The sequence below is a fragment of the Lepidochelys kempii genome, chromosome 2, assembly GCF_965140265.1.
Source record: "Lepidochelys kempii isolate rLepKem1 chromosome 2, rLepKem1.hap2, whole genome shotgun sequence".
Taxonomy (NCBI): Eukaryota; Metazoa; Chordata; order Testudines; family Cheloniidae; genus Lepidochelys; species Lepidochelys kempii.
The window spans coordinates 70,060,819-70,079,194 of NC_133257.1; the positions used below are offsets into that span (position 1 = coordinate 70,060,819).

Genomic DNA, 18,376 nt, shown 5'->3' on the forward strand with positions numbered 1-18,376 from the left:
TGACCCACCCTCCATGCCCTCTGCATCAGAGTCTAGTCTCTGGGCATTTGATGCGAAGAAACTGAGGGGGGTCGGGGCGGTACCACCTCATATAGCCAAGGGAGGGGCTATGGCCATGAGGCACAAACATTGCTCCTCTATGGGTATTGCTAGGCAAAATTCTCTGGGCATGCACACACTTACGTGGAATACATGTCTGCATCACATATCAAAAAATCACAGTTACAGTAACTAACCATTTTCTATACAGGTTGGCCACTTTATTTTTGGACCCAGAAGTTTGCCTACTTTTATCTGAATGTGGAGGTAAAGAAGCTTCAAGGATGCAGTCTTCAGTCTTGCAAATCTGCACAGCAAGAGAGATTTATTCTGTCCACAAAGAGTGGATCTTAAAAGTGAATGGGTGGAGTGGGATCATGGCCACATGCAGTTCCATCAATTTGGTACAGTGTTGCAGATTCACTCAGGAAAAACTATCATCATCACTAAAGGTATGGTAAGATACCACTATAGTGTGACAAATGACTTATCAAGGAGAAAAGGGATGGCTATTTTAGTTTGTGATAAGACTGACTGACACACTACTAAAATATGAATTCCTGGAATGAATAAGGGGATGGCAGCCTCATGTTTAGTCAAGAAAGCAAAAGGCTGTAGTAAGTGAAAAACTAAATATAGGTAGTGCTGTCTTCTGCCTGCTAGGTGCTCAGCTCCCACTGGGAGTTCTCCATCTTGCAGGAACTGTCCCTATACAAGTTAATTTTTAACCTGTTCTTATGACATCTTCCAGGAACCAAATGTCCCAAAGCTCTGTAGTGATCCTCTCTATATAGTTATTCTATTTTAGTGGGCCTGGACCTTAAATGCAAATCTGGATATTCTGTCAGGTAGATACTCTAACAGCCAATGAGATTTCTCATAGTAAATAAGAACCTCATTGACTGATAGTTTTGAACCTACCTTACACTCTTTCATTGCACCTCTTTCCGTCTTCTCTATTCTAGAGGAATAATTTTAATTTGGCCATTTCTAGCAACCCAGAAAGCCATGGGTGAAAGTAGTTCAATGTTACAACTACCTGCAGTTGGTTATTACTGTTGTTTAGCATTAATATGTAATGCCTTTAATGGGCAAAGCATATGAAGATCTGGTGGCTTAAAAAGCTTTCTGCAGTTGCCAGAATCTCATTCTTTACGATACTACTAAACATGGCCATAATCATTCTCATAGAAAGAGACCCTGCACTAATTCACATCTATCTCTATTCCTTATGAACAATTTCCCTTTTTGTTTCTCAAAGTTAAAGCACAAAATCAGGAGTAAGGGGAGATGACGGGACAGCGTCCCCCGTCGATATTGTGTAGTGTGGACCCTGCGGTAAGTAGATCTAAGGTACGTTGATTTGAGTTACACTATTCATGTAACTCAAATTGCATAGTTTAGACCAACTTTTCCCATTAGTGTAGACAAGGCCTTAGAATGTAAGCTTTTTTTGGTGCTGGGACTGGACTGTTCTGTCTTGTACAACATCAAGCACATGAGCAGTTCTTTAGTAACAAGGAAATTGTTACCATGATGTGCGTGCAGCCTAGAGCAGTGCTAAGAAAAGAATAACATACCTTTTTATTTAAAGCGCCATTTTAGCCCCCGCCTTCCCCCCTGCCACACACACCCAGCTGATGCTGGTATACAGAACTCTTTTTACATCCTTAATTATTTCAATGGAAAACCCACAAGAACTGGAGCTGAAAACTGCATCCAGAATTGCAACATAGCCACCTTTTTCCTATCGTTCCAGACTTGTATTATTACCCCAAGTGCTGTGCTGTTTATGTTGTCCTGATTACTGGCCATCACTCACCCCTGCAGGTTTGAGTTGAGACACCGAAAGACATACCATGAACAGCTACAACAACAGCACCAACAAAAGCAGCAGGCATTGGAAGCTCGATTCCCAATGCCATGCTGTGCCTGTGTGGAACTTGGTGTCTCCTGGGCCACAGACATCTGCCTTTTGCGCATCTCCATCCGCTCCGATCCCATGGGCTGCAAAAACCAAAATAAGGGGAAAAAATTAACCTCTGAACAAAAGACTCACTTTTCTCATTAAGGCCAGATTTTCAAAAGAACTCAGAACCTGATGGCTCCCGCTATTCTTCTTGGAAGCTGCTGGGAAAATCCGCCAGTTGACTGAGGTTCTGTGACAAGGTGTAAAGGCACTCCAGCGTGTAAGGGGTTAATAGATTCCTCCCTATAACGTGGCTGTTTTGGGTGGAAAGTGGAAGTGGGTTCAAAGAAGGTTATCATGGGGATGTTTATGTTCTCTCTTCTCTCAGCTCGCTGTAGCTGGAAAGCTCCGAGTGGTTATTTTCCAGTAGTGTTGCTAATTTGTTGTGCTTTTGAGTTCTGTTTTTGGAAATAAAGCCACCTCTAAGGAAAAAAGGGTGAAGTGACCTGTAGTTGGGACTTTGGTTCTTCCTCCTTTCTTTCCCAGGTTGGTGAGTCTGTGCACTGGCTTAGAGGTGTGTAAATGGGAGATGAATTTGGGCTCCATTGTGGGTGCTGAAAAAATCTGTTCCTTAGGCCACCGTAAAGGGGAAAGCCTAGGATCTGATGGACTATCATGGGTCTGACTCTATGTTCCTTTAACATACATTTTCTTTCAAGCGAGATTCAGAGTCTTCTGGTTTGGGGAGAAAATTACTTTTCTGCTGAGGAGATACAGACATGGGCCAGGCAACATTAAGATTTAAGCAGTCTATTCCCATCATAACAATAGACTACATGTCATAGTTCATAGTGGGGACAGCCCGGGATGCCTCTAGATTGTTTGTTTGGTTCCCTAAGCCTGCAAACATGTATGTACATGAGCAATTTTAAACATGTAACTAGTCCAGCTGGAGTCACTGCAATTTCTCATGTAAGTATGTAACTTTCTGTGAGCCCTTTCAGTGAGCCTGAATTTATGGTTGACCGAATTTGGTGTGTGCTCCCTGTGAATAACTTGCTGCCTATTGACCTGTACCCTACAGGTTGACTTCATTACACTGATGAAATATCAAATCCTAAAGGACAATTGCACCTTACTTCACTGTGATTTTAGATGAATTTTGGATACTTAGCTATTCTTCTTCCTGTGCAAAGTGATACTTTTGGTATTGTTCATTGTAGGTTGCTAAACCTCCTTGAGTCCATCACAAGTGCAGAGGAGTTTAAATACCCTTAACAACGGCAGATTCTGGGGAGTTGTTCATTGTGATTCAATAACAGGTATGAGACATTATCTGATGAGCTGGAGAGCATCATGTTAAAATCATCTCTGTATGTGTTCAGCTATATTTATGCAGGAGTATGATGGCAAGAAAGATGCTCAATCCATATGCAGCAGGCATTGCTACAAAAACTACAAAATCATGTATGTAAAAGAGTGCAGGTTATTCCAGCTCAACGCAGCATTAATTCATTTTCAATGCTTTTTCTGATTTTCCTTTTACTGATGGTATTACTTACTGGTCGGTTAGTATTCTTTTTGTTTTGTGTTCGCTAGAATCATCCCCTCGTCCAAAGGAAAATATGTATGTCATGCACAGCAGAAGAGGCACCTATTTTGCAGGAAACATCAGACCAGCTTAGCTATACTATAATAGGGAGAAAACACAGAAAATGATGCCCCATTATGGCTTTGCTCCCTTTGACAACCAGTCCCTAAATGACCAAAATCTAAAATGTAAGCAAGAACATTACTTCCCAAAATACCAGCTTAATCATTTTAAAGTATGAAAGAATAAATATGAAAAGGAAAATACATCTGTACATTCTTATTTCTTTATTGCTTAGATTTCAAGTTCATTACAGTAGAAGGAAGTACTGAATATTTTTTGCTTTCTTCCTGGTACCTATATTTGAAAAATAAAGCATGTTTGTGCTTACAATAAAAAGTAATTATAAACAAAACATTACAGGAGACAATAGTATATCTGGCGTATTCACAGCTCCTGGTAGGAGTAAACATTTTCTTATTATCAATTAGAAAAGTTTAATATATAATTGGAATCAAATGAGTGCTATTTATATAATTCATCCTGCTTCCTTCAGTAGATGTTTTATGTGGCTTCTGTGCACATAAATACCTCTAACCCACTTTACAACTGAATTGAGATATGATCTGATTCAGAGAGCTAGTTTTTTGTTTGTTTGTTTGTTTGGAGGAGAAAGAAGGGCATAGGAGAAAGAGGTGGATAAGTCAGCGTACCCATTCACCCACCCCAAATATCTCCTATTTCAAAGAATCCTTATTTAGATCCATTATTATATTTATAAAATTATAATTGTAGATTGTTACTATTTTAGATTTATTATCCTTTCAGACTGATTTCTTTTGCAAGATATTCTCTGGTATACTTCATGTGAGGGAGGAGCACGTAACCATCTCTGTAGCAAACGCCTCCCTCCCCACCCCCCGAAATAGTGTTTTGTTTATAATGTAGCTTGTGAAGCGCTCACTCTAACAAAGAATATTTGGAAGCTATAGAGCTTTATGAATGTAAAATCAATATTCATCCTATGTGATTTATATCCCAGTTTATAGATTATGAAGGGTTGAGGAGAAAAAAAATAAAGGCACAATTTGGCATCTCATTTAAACTCTACGTTTCATTAGCAGATGTACACACTGAAACATTAGCTTACCCTTTAAATATGAAGTAATTTTCTTGCTTGGAGTTAAATGATGATTTTTGTAAATATTTCTAAACGACAACACCTCTTTTTAAGATGGCACAAAAGGGTTAAAAAAATATGTGGAGACCAAAGGCAGAAGTTCCTGCAAGAATGTATCTATTGGTTTAAAGAGGATTAGTCCAAAGCAGTTACTTTGTTTTAAGGAAAGCCCAATGCTTAGTGCACCTGCAGCTCTTTTGTGAATCAACAGCAGTTGTGTGCATGCAAATGACAAGATGATTGAGCCTCTTAATTTTTAACACTGCTTTGGTTTTAGAAATGAACTGAACTGCAGTAAAGCAGGTGCTATTATACATCACTTCATTCACACTTACTTTGGTCACTAAAGCATTCTAAATACCCGCAGGGAGAAGATCTCTTAAATTAAAGCTGCTGGTTTGCATAGTCACATTTCTGACCAGATCCTCACTGTAAAACAAAATGCCAACCTCTCCATTATCACAACATTTATTATTATTAATCTGTGTTACAGTAGCGCTTAGAGACTTAAACTGAGATTAGTCCCCATTGTGCTCAGGGCTATACAAACACAATAAAAGACTGTCCCTGTCCCCCAAAGAGCTTACAATCTATGGTCGGGGGAGGGAGGCTGAAGGGGAAACTGAGGCAGAGAGATGATGTGACTTGTCCAAAGACACACAGCAAGTAAATGGGAGAGCTAGGAATAGACTCCAGGGATGAAATCCTGGCTCCATTGTCAATGGAAGTTTTATGATTGATTTCAATGGAGCCAGGATTTCACCCTATATACTGGACCATGCTGATTCTGACTACTGTCACAGTGACAATTTGACCCTTTTGAGATAGAGCAACAGTTATGATTCCAAGCCACATCAACCTCAGAATGTCTGGATCATGTCTGTGGCCATTTGCTGTATTATTTTCAGAGAAAAGTTGATTTTATATAGATTCTCAGCTACCATGGTGATAGGGCCAAGATAGATATATCAGTTGTTCCACCAAGTATTGTATGTAGGAATCTACAAAAGAAAGTCAAACTTTCTATTCTATGTGTAAATGTCAATATTAGCAATGGGCCAGAGACAAATTTACATATAAAGAAAAGGAGTACTTGTGGCACCTTAGAGACTAACAAATTTATTTGAGCATAAGCTTTCATGAGCTACAGCTCACTTCATCGGATGCATTCACCGATGAAGTGAGTTGTAGCTCACGAAAGCTTATGCTCAAATAAATTGGTTTAGTCTCTAAGGTGCCACAAGTACTCCTTTTCTTTTTGCGGATACAGACTAACACGCCTGCTACTCTGAAACCAGTTTTACATATGGACACCTTACATTTTGAAGAACTTTGAATCTGAATGCAGAAGCTCAAGCCTATCTCTAATCTGATTTGGTAGCATTTTAGACCCAGTTTGCACTGGAGTAAATGACCACATGAAGTGCAAGGCAGAGGAGAGTCAGGTCCTTCATTTCTTCTTCAAACTTTTCTGCTCTGCTGATTCAAAAGAGCAGGTATCTCACTTTAGGGAGGGGGGAAAATGTGTGCTCCACTACACTCCATCTTCAAAGCTCAATGATCAGCCATATAAAATGTATACGTATTTCACATCAAACAAATGCTGTTAGCTCCTCAGCTGACTCTGGTGGAGCTGTTCTGACTTACATCAGTTAAGAATCTGACTCACTCATGCTAAAGGATCACTGATGTGATTACTGAGAGATGTGGTATCCATTACCGAGAGGGCAGCATTAGTAAATGACCTTATTTACAAGCAGTTATTGCTTTTCGAAAGAGTTACACTTTGGGTTGAAATTCATGCCAAAAGTGCAGAGGTAGCTGGAATGGTGTTTTAAAATTCTCTGTGGTCTTTTTTTAGTTTATTTAAGGGGTGGGGTAACTCTCTTGTGCTCCTAGTGTTCAAAAATGCTTATTTAATGCCAACATCATGCTTTCCATGGCCTTAGTCATCACTGAGCATAAGAGTCTCTGACATATTTGAAGTTATTTTGACAAATAAGATAAGGGGGCAATTCTCAGTTCCAGCCTGGCTTTTTGGCAGGATAAAACATAAATGGGTTAAAATAGTCCCTGGTGATTTGGTGTAGAGCTGGTAGACTGCGGTCTCCACTCGCTCACCCTCAGCATGGCCAGGGAGAGGGTATGTAGCAAGAGTTCACTGCATTCCACCTATTTTCTGTTGCAGCAGTCTAAATTAGATAAGCCTATGCTGGGGACAGAATCACTCCCTGGATGGCCCTTGATATAGATTTTAAAGTGAGAAGGGACAGTTATGCTCCTCTAGTGTAATGGAACCCATAGAATTCCACTCAATGATTCCTACATCTAACTTATAATTAAACTAGAGCATTGTTGAAGCCACAGCTGATCGTCCAAGTTTCTGCACTGACCAGAACTCATCCGGAATGGAGAGCTGGCCTCAAGTGTTTGAAAATCACAAAGTGTGCATACACAGAACAATCTTTTCTAATTTTGTAACTAGGTATGGTGATATGCTATACTGCTGGGTAAATGTACCTCTATCAAATTTAGCAGCTGAGATAAATTCAGCTGGGCTCAGTCACTGTTTTGTTTAAAGAAAGGAACAACTAAATAAATGCAATATTATGGTTGATATTTTCCAAAAGCATAAATTAGGAAATAAAATTTTTAAAGGAATGTCAGTTCAAATACTGTTCTGAGAGATTTTCCTTCATTGCTGATGTAACAGTTGTCCTCAATTTCTCCAATTTTTCAGGTAAGCGACCAAGTTGATCAGTTCTTCTAATTCACATACCTAAGGATGTGGCTGGTAGCTTTTCACCATTCAAAGATGTGACATGATGCCTGATAATTACCACAGGGACTTTACAGGGATGGTAGAGTGGAGAGTTTTTCACACTGCAGTTCATATACAATGGCACTTGATTAGGCTTTCATCACTGTTATGTAGGGTGAAAGCCTGGTCACAGTGAACTCAATGGCAAAATTCCTACTGACTTTAATTGACTCAGGGTTTCTAGACTGAAAATACAGGTCTTGTGTGTGCAAGAGAAAGTTACCATGTACCTACAGGATCAAGAAGAGGGAAGCTTCCTTGAAGATGACCTGCGAAAGCTGCTGCCTAGGGACAAACAATATTATATTCACTATGGTGCTGTTCTGATCACAATAATTATATGTAACCCTTCTGCCCGTCAGAGTTGGCAGCAACAAGGGCCGGGTTCAATATCTAGGGGTTCCATTCCAATAACACAATGCAAACCGGCTCGAGCCCCCACCCAGTGACCTGGGACAAATATATACCACCCCCGCTGGGCGCCTCCAAGAGGCAATACTTCTCCTCTCGCAAGCACATAGTCTGAGTGTAGCAAAAGTCTTTTAATAACAGAGAGAAACAATGTGGCATTATGTTGGGGAAACACCACCAACAGGATTCATAACACAACCCATGAGCAAAAACAACCCCACCCCAGGCAAATTGGGGCATGCCCTTTTCCCTTTGGTTCTTGAGTCCAGCAACCCCAAATCACCCAAAGTCCCAAAAGTCCAATGCCCCCAAAGTCTCTGTCCCTGGTCAGGGCAGCCCCAGAGTTCGAAAGTTTATCGGCGGAGCTTTACCTCCCAACCTGGGTGGAAATGGGACGGGGGTAAGAGGCACCTTACGTGATCTGAAGCTGACCGCCCCATAGCTCCATAGCGGCGCTCCGCTCCGCCAGCCGCCCCATAAAACTCCTTCGCGCAGCTGCACTCCGCTCCACCAGCTGCCCCACGAACTCCTTCGCTCAGCTGCGCTCCGCTCTGCCAGCCGCCCCACGAACTCCTTCACTCAGCTCCACGGCCCACAAGCAGCTCCTGCCATCCACACACTGCTCCGCGTCGAACTGCTTCACCAGCCATCCCGCAAACTGCTCCACAATATATCTTCAGGCTCCCCCACTACTTAACACAACACTCAGTGATTTCAGCTCTTAGGTGAATTCAGCTTATAGTAGGGGAGCCCCAGTGCTGGTGCACTGTCAGCCCAAAGTGAGCTCAGCAGCCTATAACTAGACTTCTAATGAAATCAAAATTAGCTCTGATATTCCACAGTGGAGAGAGGAGGAAGTGCAATCAGCATGTAAGGCCCTCACCAAGGGGCCCATGCCACCAAGTATTAATACTTGTCCCCAGCCTCTCTCCATTCACACAGTTTTGGAACCCATGACCCTTGCCTAGCAAGTGCTACTTAGATGATGGTGAATCCCTCCATCATAACAAAAGGCCACATACAGTTCCAAGCACAGTTCCCATAATCAGGGTAATAACAATTTATTCTTCCTGCCCCAATAACAGAGACACTGGGGATCCCACAGCAGCCAAAGTGACCATTTGGGCAGCTATGGTCTCATTCTAGGCATGGTGGGTGTGCCTATGCAAATGAGATCGGCCCCTGAAGTTCTTTTCCACAACTTGCCACACCTCACCACCAGATGTCAGGGTGGAGCTCATCCTGACACTGCTTACATATACAATAATTTCAACCAGGAGATGGGGGTCCTAACTACTTGGTCCAGATTTCTTTGGCCTTGACGTTCCTCTGGCAGTTTGTTGGAAGACCTATCACTACCCAGTGACAGTGTGACTAAATTTAAAAAATAAATTGTCACCATTTATCCAGCCAATGCAATGCAGGGACAGTATTACCTTTCCTAGGGCCCCACATCTGCTGTAGGGAAAAATCCTTTAAAGGAAGTTTCTGGAAGGCTGGGGAGTCCCTGGTAGCGTGGGGGTGAGAGGGGATACTGGCATTCCAAAGCCAGTACAAAAGCATGGATGGCCTGCATCAGATCCCTAAAGATCTATGCAGAACCCAGAGGCTCTGGGGACCCACAGCTACTCCCACAGGAACAATTAAACAATCTGGGAGTGGCTCAGCACAGAGAATTTCAGTGTTTTCCTCCCCATAACCCTGCTCTGTTGGCTTCACCAGGGGAATAGGTGATTTGTTCCAGGCCTATAAAAACATAGTTTCTATGATAGAATGCCTGGCTGGAAGAAGATTTTGAACACTGTCTAGAATTAATGTATATATTCTTTGTGTTCAGATATATTTTCATTCCATGTTCCAATTACAAGTTACAGATCTACCACTTTGAGACAGTTCATATTTTAACTTCATAAACAAAGATGGTCTAGACAATATGGAAAGTTTGTGTTTCCTGCTGTTAAATCATGCAGTTTTGTTATATTTATGTGTAATGCTGCAGTTGCTAATTAGGGTATGGTGAGATAATGTTGATTGGATTATGCAGTTGGTGTGAAATGGTTTAAATTTATCTGCAGATAAGCTACTGTATATGATCTTTTAATCAGTGATGAGACTAGCAATAGATGTTAATCAGGAAGAATTATTCATTTGTGATCCTGTTGCTACAGTACACAGAATCAATGGCTGGTATTCTGTAAAGATTATTTTTCCACAAGGGTATTCTGGGGGGAAAAAATAGTTTGGGCGATGGACCCAATTCTGCTGTTATTTAAGTCAAGAGAAACTTTGCCACTGACTGCTGGATGGATTGGGCCTTACTACTTATTTTCTAACCTCAGATCTTCTGAACAATGAACAATTTCCATTAGAAATTGCATTTTGTGGAAATTTTTGTCTTTGAATAGTTTACAGAAAACTGACATTACATACAAGTAGCAAAATATGCAACTTCAATATGATCTAGAGATGAAAGGGGAATGCAGTGGAATAGAGAATTCACAGTGTTTTGCATTGTTCAGAAAGTGTTTCCAATATAGCAGTGTGTGACTCTACCCTCAGAATTTCATACACAACTGTAACACCTAAGCGGGGAAAGCAGCAGGAAACATCACCTCTACCCATAACAGTTTCAAGAGTCTGCCTGATGTCTTTCTTGCCCCTGCAGCACTGTGGAAATGCCAACTTTCTCTGTGTAAAAGTGTTTACAGCAAAGCTAAAAATGTTTTAAAATGAAAGTCTATGAAAATTCAGCACTATTACCAAGATTGTTAAATGGTTTCAGAGTAGCAGCTGTGTTAGTCTGTATTTGCAAAAAGAAAAGGAGTACTTGTGGCACCTTAGAGACTAACAAATTTATTTGAGCATAAGCTTTCGTGAGCTACAGTTCACTTCATTGGATGCATTCAGTTAAAAATGTGTGATGCTTGATGGACTTTTGAAAACTTTATAGCTCTCAGAGGGAAAGCACACGTGTTTGCTAGAGGTGTAAAAAGTTAAGCCCTGGCGATCAGCATACAAACCAAGTGAATGGATTATATGTCAAGGAAAATTACCATGTGCATAAGAAGTGGAAAGCAGAGAGACCGAATTCAGACTCCTGACTTCCAGTAATGAAATAACTTGTGCTCATCTCGGCTACAATTGCTATTGTGGGCGATCCGGAGTAGTGGTGCCCCTTCACGCCCTTCACAGGGTCTGGTACTTACGGACCAGCACTCTACCCAGACCCGCTGGATATGTCCCTATCCATGTCTCCAAATTGCTTGTTACTCCCTTCATACTGTAGCACTCCAAGCCAGAGCTCTGTTTTGCAGTGTGCAGTGGAGGTGTTGGAAACTCACACAAACTATCACCAGCTATAGAAGGCTTCTCAGAATTTGGTCTCTTAGCAATAGGCTTTGGAGTCTGTCACCTGAAGATCACCTGTTCAAATTCAGATCAGGTGAATGACCAAAACTAGGTACAGAGTGAAACTGAGCATAAACTGTTTTTATTTTGGGTGCAAGAGGAGGATTCTGATCTGGGGCAGGAGGCGGGGGGAGGTGCAGGCTCCAGGCAGGAGGCACTTACCACAGGTGGCTCCTGGCCGGCAGCACATTGGGGCACTCAGGCAGGTTGCCTGCATGCTGTGGCCCCAAGCTGCTCCCAGAAGCCTCTGCGGCCTGCTGCTGGCACACCTCTGGCGTCCCCTGAGGGGAGGAGGACAGCATGTCTCTGTGTGCTGCCCGTGCCCGCAAGCAATGCCCCCGTAGCTCCCATTGGCTGGGAACTGGCCAATGGGAGCTGGGGTGATAGTGCTTGGGGAGGGGGCAGCGTGCGGAGCTACCTCCCCCCAGCCAGGGGCTGCAGAGACGTGCCAGCAGCCGGCTATTTCCAGGAGCCTGCCTGAGCGCCCCGCTGCGCCACGGGACTTTTAGCAGCCCGGAGTTGGAGATCGCTGCCTTGTGATTGATTTTTGCAGGCCCCCCCTTGAGCTGGGGCCCTGGGCTGCAGCCCCTAACGCCCCTGCCTTAATCCAGCCCTGACTATCCCAAACAAATCCTAATAAAAATACCTCACAATTTCATGTCAAGTTTTTGCTGTTAGACAATGTATGAACAGTACCAGTAAAACAAATGGTCTAAGTGCCCTCCATTGAACAGAATGATCAAAGTGCCTTCCATTGAGCAACAAGCATGGAAATCAATTGTATTATTAAGCTCCTGAACTAAAACTAAATGAAAGGTCATGAAGTTCAACCCCCTAAGTGATACATCCGTGCAGCTAGTGTTCATTAGTGCTGACAGGGCCTGTATTCAAAAGTGGGCACACAACCTTTGCGTAAGTCTCCTGTGGCTATTACTTCTACCACAGACATGACTAATCCCAACAAGGCAAGGATCATTAACATGCACAAATACTGCTCCCCTCCAGCCCAGCTCAGCTCAGAATGTGTAGATTCCACAGATGGCAAAAGGGGGAGAGAGGGAGCGGGTCACAAATGTTGCTCTGTTCCTGGCTGCCTCTCTTCATACATCTGCACAAATGATGGCTTAAATTCGGCCCCCACAGCCCAGCCAGCCTGGTTGCTATACTCTGCATTCTGTTGCAGATCCAGGTTTGTGTTATGATCTCTGATTAATTGAACCATCCAGAATTGAGGTGCTACAGACAAGTGCTCAGAGTGCAGGGGGTGAGTAATGGAGTTGTATTGCTGAACAGTCAATTTGGGAACTTTTAAGACTTGCTCATTTTTAAGCAGGAATGGCCTTGAGCTTTGGGACATGAGAGAGAGAATGTAAGGGTGGTGGAGGGCATCTTAAATGCTACAGCTTGGATACATAGGGCACGTTCCTGCGAAAATAACATTTACATATATCCTTATGCACCTGGTCCTGTCAAAGGATGGCTCACACATAACCTGACAGAAGAATGTATTTTTTAGTCAGTTTTCCATTGAAATTGGAAAGAATCAGTAATCAACATTTGTATGAGCAAGAATCCAGCAAAAGTCATACAATGAAGTTAGCAGACGAATAAACCACATTCATGCTTCTTTAAATATCAGTGCAAATGTGGCTCCCTCAGCTAAAGTATTCTGGCTACTTACTCCCAGGTGCATGCTCTGAAAATAGCAGCAAGTAAATACAGCTTTCTGTGACATAAGCACACCAAGAATAAACATTCATTTGAGACTCAGACACTTGTTAGAGCTAAAAGGTGAGGTGTTCATCTACAAGACTTACACCTGATGCTACTTATTATTAATAGCTGCTTTTACATGGATGTAGTCCTGGTTTATAGCAATGTTGTCTTTTTTTTTGTTTTTCTGACAGATGGAAGTAGAACGTGTCCATCAACAAAAAAGGTGTTTTTCCTTCATGAATATTTGTATCCTGTGTGATTAGAGATGTTTCAGAGTAGCAGCTGTTTTAGTCTGTATTCGCAAAAAGAAAAGGAGTACTTGTGGCATCTTAGAGACCAACAAATTTATTTGAGCATAAGCTTTCGTTAGCTACAGCTCACTTCATCGGATGCATTCAGTGGAAAATACACTGGGGAGATTTATATACACAGAGAACATGAAACAATGGGTGTTATCATACACACTGTAAGGAGAATCCACTAAATGCATCCGATGAAGTGAGCTGTAGCTCACGAAAGCTTATGCTCAAATAAATTTGTTAGTCTCTAAGATGCCCCAAGTACTCCTTTTCTTTTTGTGATTAGAGAAAAACCCATCCTATGTTTCATACATGAAATATTAACAATGATTACACTTGCTTGTGGGCCAAATCTTCAGATGGTGGCAAGCAATGTAGCTTCATTGAAAGTCAGTGACTATGGGGCTATGGGGATTTACACCTCCTAAGGATCTGACCCAGTGCCTGTGTTAACGCTGCAAATAAAAGTGAATCTGTCTCATAGGCCAGATTTAATATAAAAAATTGTTAAACTGAGGGATTATGGATTCTTTCTTGTCTTATTGCCTCTTAGTCCAAGTCTGTGGATCACCTTTCTTTGAAATTCAGTTAGCTGTTTTATAAAATCCCCTTATTTTGTCTGAACATATTCCTTGTTATCTGGACACAGTAATCTCAAAGGAGGTTCTGTGGGAAAAGTAATATAATCTCAATTTCTACAAATTTCCTCAGTTAATCTCCACTGGGTTAACGTGGCAACACTGCCTCACTGCCATGTCCCCATTCTGCCTAGTCCCTGTCCTATTCTTCCACACAGATCTCCAAACGAGTGGAGAGCTGTCAGAAAATTCTGAAAGAAGGAGGGAATAGTGTAGCAAAGATGGATGAGACTTCCTTCCATAGGAAAGGGGGCCATTCATACACTACACTTGGATCTGTGGGGCAGTATTCCTCACCCCAGAGTTTGTTCATGTTTTTAAAGTGAACAGATTTGGTGAGGATGAACGGATGACAGGGAAGATGTCACAAAGTCAATGGGAGTATTGTGCAACACCTACAGGGTAAAATGTAAACAAGCCCTACAGAACTATTCCTGGAATCCACCAAATCTTCCCTTGCATATAATCCCTTTTGGGAATACTGCAAATAACAGAATGAAGTTCTGTGCCAGTAAATTACAGAATGAAATGCAACACAACAGCAGCACTCTCTTCACAGTGGCACTGAACATAATGGGCCAGATTTACTGGTACACCATGACTGCTTTGTGATACTCTTGCAACACCAAAGTGCTGTAAACCCATATTAACTGGCCAATTAAGCTGGCTTTAGTTGCTTTGCATCAACAAAGCAACGCAGAACATCTAGAGAGTGCCTGTGAACCTGGGGCCACTTCTAAAAAATATGGAAAACAACCAAACACTATATTAACACTTTTCATTTGAGGATGAAAGGATGATTACTACACAATCAGGGTGGAATATTCCTCAAAAAGAGTTTCAAGGTAATAAGACCTGTAAGACTTTCTTTGAAAGAAAGTAAAGTAACCTGAAAAGAATAGATCTTCTCACTCTGCAGTTTAAGGGCAAAAGGAAACCCAGCAGTGCTCTGAGGGCATTGGTTACTGTTGAACAAAATAGGTTTTCTCTTCACTAAATGGAAGTTTATATGTTGAACAATCAAATAGATACAACCCAACAAAATAAATCTGAAAAGAAAAGGGGAAAACGAGTCTATTTTGTATAGGTTCTTATTCCATGCTTGTCACCATAATGTCTGAGTGCCTTCCAGCAGTGCATTAAGAGACATGACTAACAACTGTCACATGTTGTTTGCTTTCTCATCCACTCCCCAGGGGGAGAAGTGTGTGCAGTGGAGTGTCTTGTTTTGGAACTTGTGTTTTTTCCCCCAATATACATGTTGCTATGTATTTATAGTAGAGAAGGCAAGGTCAAAGAAATGTTCCTTGCACTTGGAGCTGAAGGTGGTGAAGTTTGGGATGGTCCTTAGTTCCTTGGGGAGTTCATTCCACAGTCTCAAAATGTCCCCCTACCTCCCAAGAAAGTCTTTTCTCCTACACAGATGAACATTACCCTTACTGCAGAGAGTTCACTCCTCTGGTGCAATGTAAGATGTCAACCACGGTCTTCATCCTGAAGTTTTTGGCAGTCTTTGAGGTATCCTGGGCCCAGTTCATGGAATATCTTGAGGATAAGGACCAAGACCTTGAACTTGATTTGACACTCTCTGGGAAACCGATGTAGAGAATGGAGGACAGGCTTGTGGTAGCATGTGCTGCTAAGAAGATGTGCTGTGGTATTTTGTACTAGTTGGAGTTTCCTAAATGCTTAAGGCTTGCTGCCCAGATATATCACATTGCTGTAGTCCAGCTGAGAAGTGACACATGTGTGGGGCCAGGTCATCATCTGCCACGATGGGACAAAGTCTCCTGGACCGCTGGAGAGGATAGAAAGCGCTACTCACTGATGATGCCACGTGAAAGCTTAGCATCAGCAAGAAATCCAATAGTATTCCTAAACAATGGACCAAACTGACCAATCGTGGAGATATACCTTTCAGCAAAGGAGACTGCATCATGGCTGCAAACTCTTCAAAATGCTTTCCTTTGCCCACCAGCATCACCTTTGTCTTTCTTGGGTTCAGCTTCAGCCAGCTGTTCTTCATCCAAACAATCAGCTTTGAAATGTCAAGGCAAAAACTCTAAACATCTTGATTTCTAAGCTTAATAACAAAACAAATACCTATATTCAATTTTACCAATATAAACTATCAAAATAGTTATCATTTAATCCAGCATGTTATGTTTGCTTGGAGGGATTGGATCACTCAGGCAACTGATAATGGGCTCAATATCCATTTACCTTCTAGCTTTCTAGTTCAAATCCAATATAGGTTGGGCATGACCAAAATTTTTTTACTATCTGATAGCTGTTCAATAGCCAATGGGAAACTGAACTGGGCCACCAAATTCTTCTGGTAGAGAGGTGTCCACATCACAAATCCCAACCTCCAATTAGCCAGTCTTAGGCCTGAGAGGTCAGAACTCAGGTTGGGGCTGAGGTAGATTGACTGGCAGAATTGAGAAGCTTGTGCTTCCAATGCCATGGATCGAGATTTTCAAAAGCAAGAGCCCAACACTAGGCTCCTAAAATCCATGTTTAGGCTAGTAAGTAAATGGCTGGATTTGCTAAAGTGTATGGCACGAATTCCAAATGCTTCCCTTTCTGGATGCTCAGTACTGTTGAAAAATCAGGCCACTGATTGTGGATGTGAGGAGCTGGGAGCAAGAGGCACTAGGAGCTGAGAGTGAGAACGTGGACTGTTGGAGGACTGAGGTGTACAAGCATTATCAGACACCAGGAGGAAGGTTCTGTGGTGAGGATAAAGAAGGTGTTGGGAGGAGACCATGGAGAAGTAGCCCAGGGAGTTGTAGCTGATGCACAGCTGTTCCAGGAGGCACTCTAGACGCCTGCATTCCACAGGGCCCTGGGCTGGAACCTGGAGTAGAGGGCAGGCCCAGGTTCCCCCCAAATCCTCCCAACTCCTGGTCAGACACAGGAGTCATTGACCTGGACTGTGGGTTCAGAAAAACAGCCAAGCTGAGGGCTGCCGTGAAGCTCCAAGGTGAGCAAATCCACCAATAAGCGCAAGATCCACCAAGGTAGAGCGGGAACTTTGTCACAACTGGTGTCGGAAGTGGGATCTGGTGTCTACAGTGCGGCGAAAGAAGGAGGGTGTTTGGAAGGACAAAAAAAAGGGGGTGAAGAAGGTCTATTATTTTTTTCACCACAGTGGAGGAGGCAGTGTGGGCACTGATATAAGCCATGGCTGCCCAGCAGGAGGCTACTCATGTCCAGGCAGGCGCCCAACAGGAGGCAGTGCGGCTGCAGCAAAAGACTAACTGCCTGCTGATGGACCAGGCTACTCAAGACCGGGCTATGTTGCAGGAACTGGTAAACCAGGTAAAGGCCCTTACAGAGCTGAACCATGGCCATGATAGAACGCAGATCATGCAGGCCAGCAACTGGCTGCAGAAAATGACACGGGAGGATGATGTAGAGGCATACCTCCTGGCCTTTGAGAGGACAGCCCTGCGGGAGGCTTGCCCCCAAGAACAGTGGTCTGGCATCCTCGCTCCATTCCTGTGTGGGGAGGCCCAGAAGGCCTATTATGATTTGCCTGAAGAGGCTGCGGCAGACTACCCCCAGCTGAAAGCAGAGATCCTCGCCAGATCTGGGGTAACGATCGCAGTGCAGGCCCAGCGATATCATGAGTGGAGGTACCAGGAAAACAAAACCCCGCAGTCCCAATTATATGACCTCATCCATCTTGCACGAAAGTGGTTACAAACTAAGTCCCGGAGTCCGAAGGAGATACTAGAGGTTCTGGTCATCGACCGGTACATGAGAGGACTACCGCCAGACCTTCACGCCTGGGTAAGCCAGAACGTACCCTCCACCTACGACGAGGTTGTTGCGCTGGTAGAAAGGCGAAGGACGGCGAGGGAGCTGACTCAACCAGTTAAGGAAGAAGCATCCCGGGTTAAACTAGCAGCACCAAGCCCTAGAGCTCGGGTGACTGGACCACCAGGAGAACCCAGGTGGAAAAAGAGTCGGAGCACTGAGGGGGAAGAGGATCGTGATGTTAGACTACCCAAACCAAGAGACCGGGGAATGCCTACGGCTCCATACAGATGTTACACCTGCAGGGAGTGGGGACACACAGCTGCACAGTGTCCCAATGCCGAGGAGCCTATGCAGTGTAACCTGGAGAACTGGGCAGACCCATGCTCCCTAATCCACCTTGCAGGGGTCTCACTAACCCCATATATGTACATTAGACCAGTGAAGCTAAATGGGGTAGAGACCACAGCATTGGTTGATTCGGGGAGTGCTATTACGCTTGTCTCAGGGAAGCTCGTGAAGCGTAGTCAGCTGCTGTGGGCTAAGCGTACGGGGATAACATGCGTCCATGGGACAGTTGGTTATTACCCCACCATCCC

At 43.2% G+C, this 18,376-nt stretch overlaps 1 protein-coding gene across 9 annotated transcripts in view; it reads right to left on the reverse strand.

The window, feature by feature from the left end:
• The window catches only part of RGS20 (regulator of G protein signaling 20), a 72,717-nt gene that overhangs the window by 12,869 nt on the left and 41,472 nt on the right, over positions 1-18,376 (reverse strand). For 3 of the 9 annotated variants that reach the window (XM_073331159.1, XM_073331160.1, XM_073331164.1), the window contains exon 2: positions 1,862-2,046. The exons of 2 other annotated variants lie outside the window; for them this stretch is intronic. In XM_073331159.1, the coding sequence (XP_073187260.1) occupies positions 1,862-2,046 (185 nt within the window). Of the gene's footprint in view, positions 1-1,861; positions 2,424-3,510; positions 3,639-18,376 lie in introns of those variants that run through there. 4 more of the 9 variants (XM_073331161.1, XM_073331162.1, XM_073331163.1 and 1 more) reach the window with 3 other exon arrangements.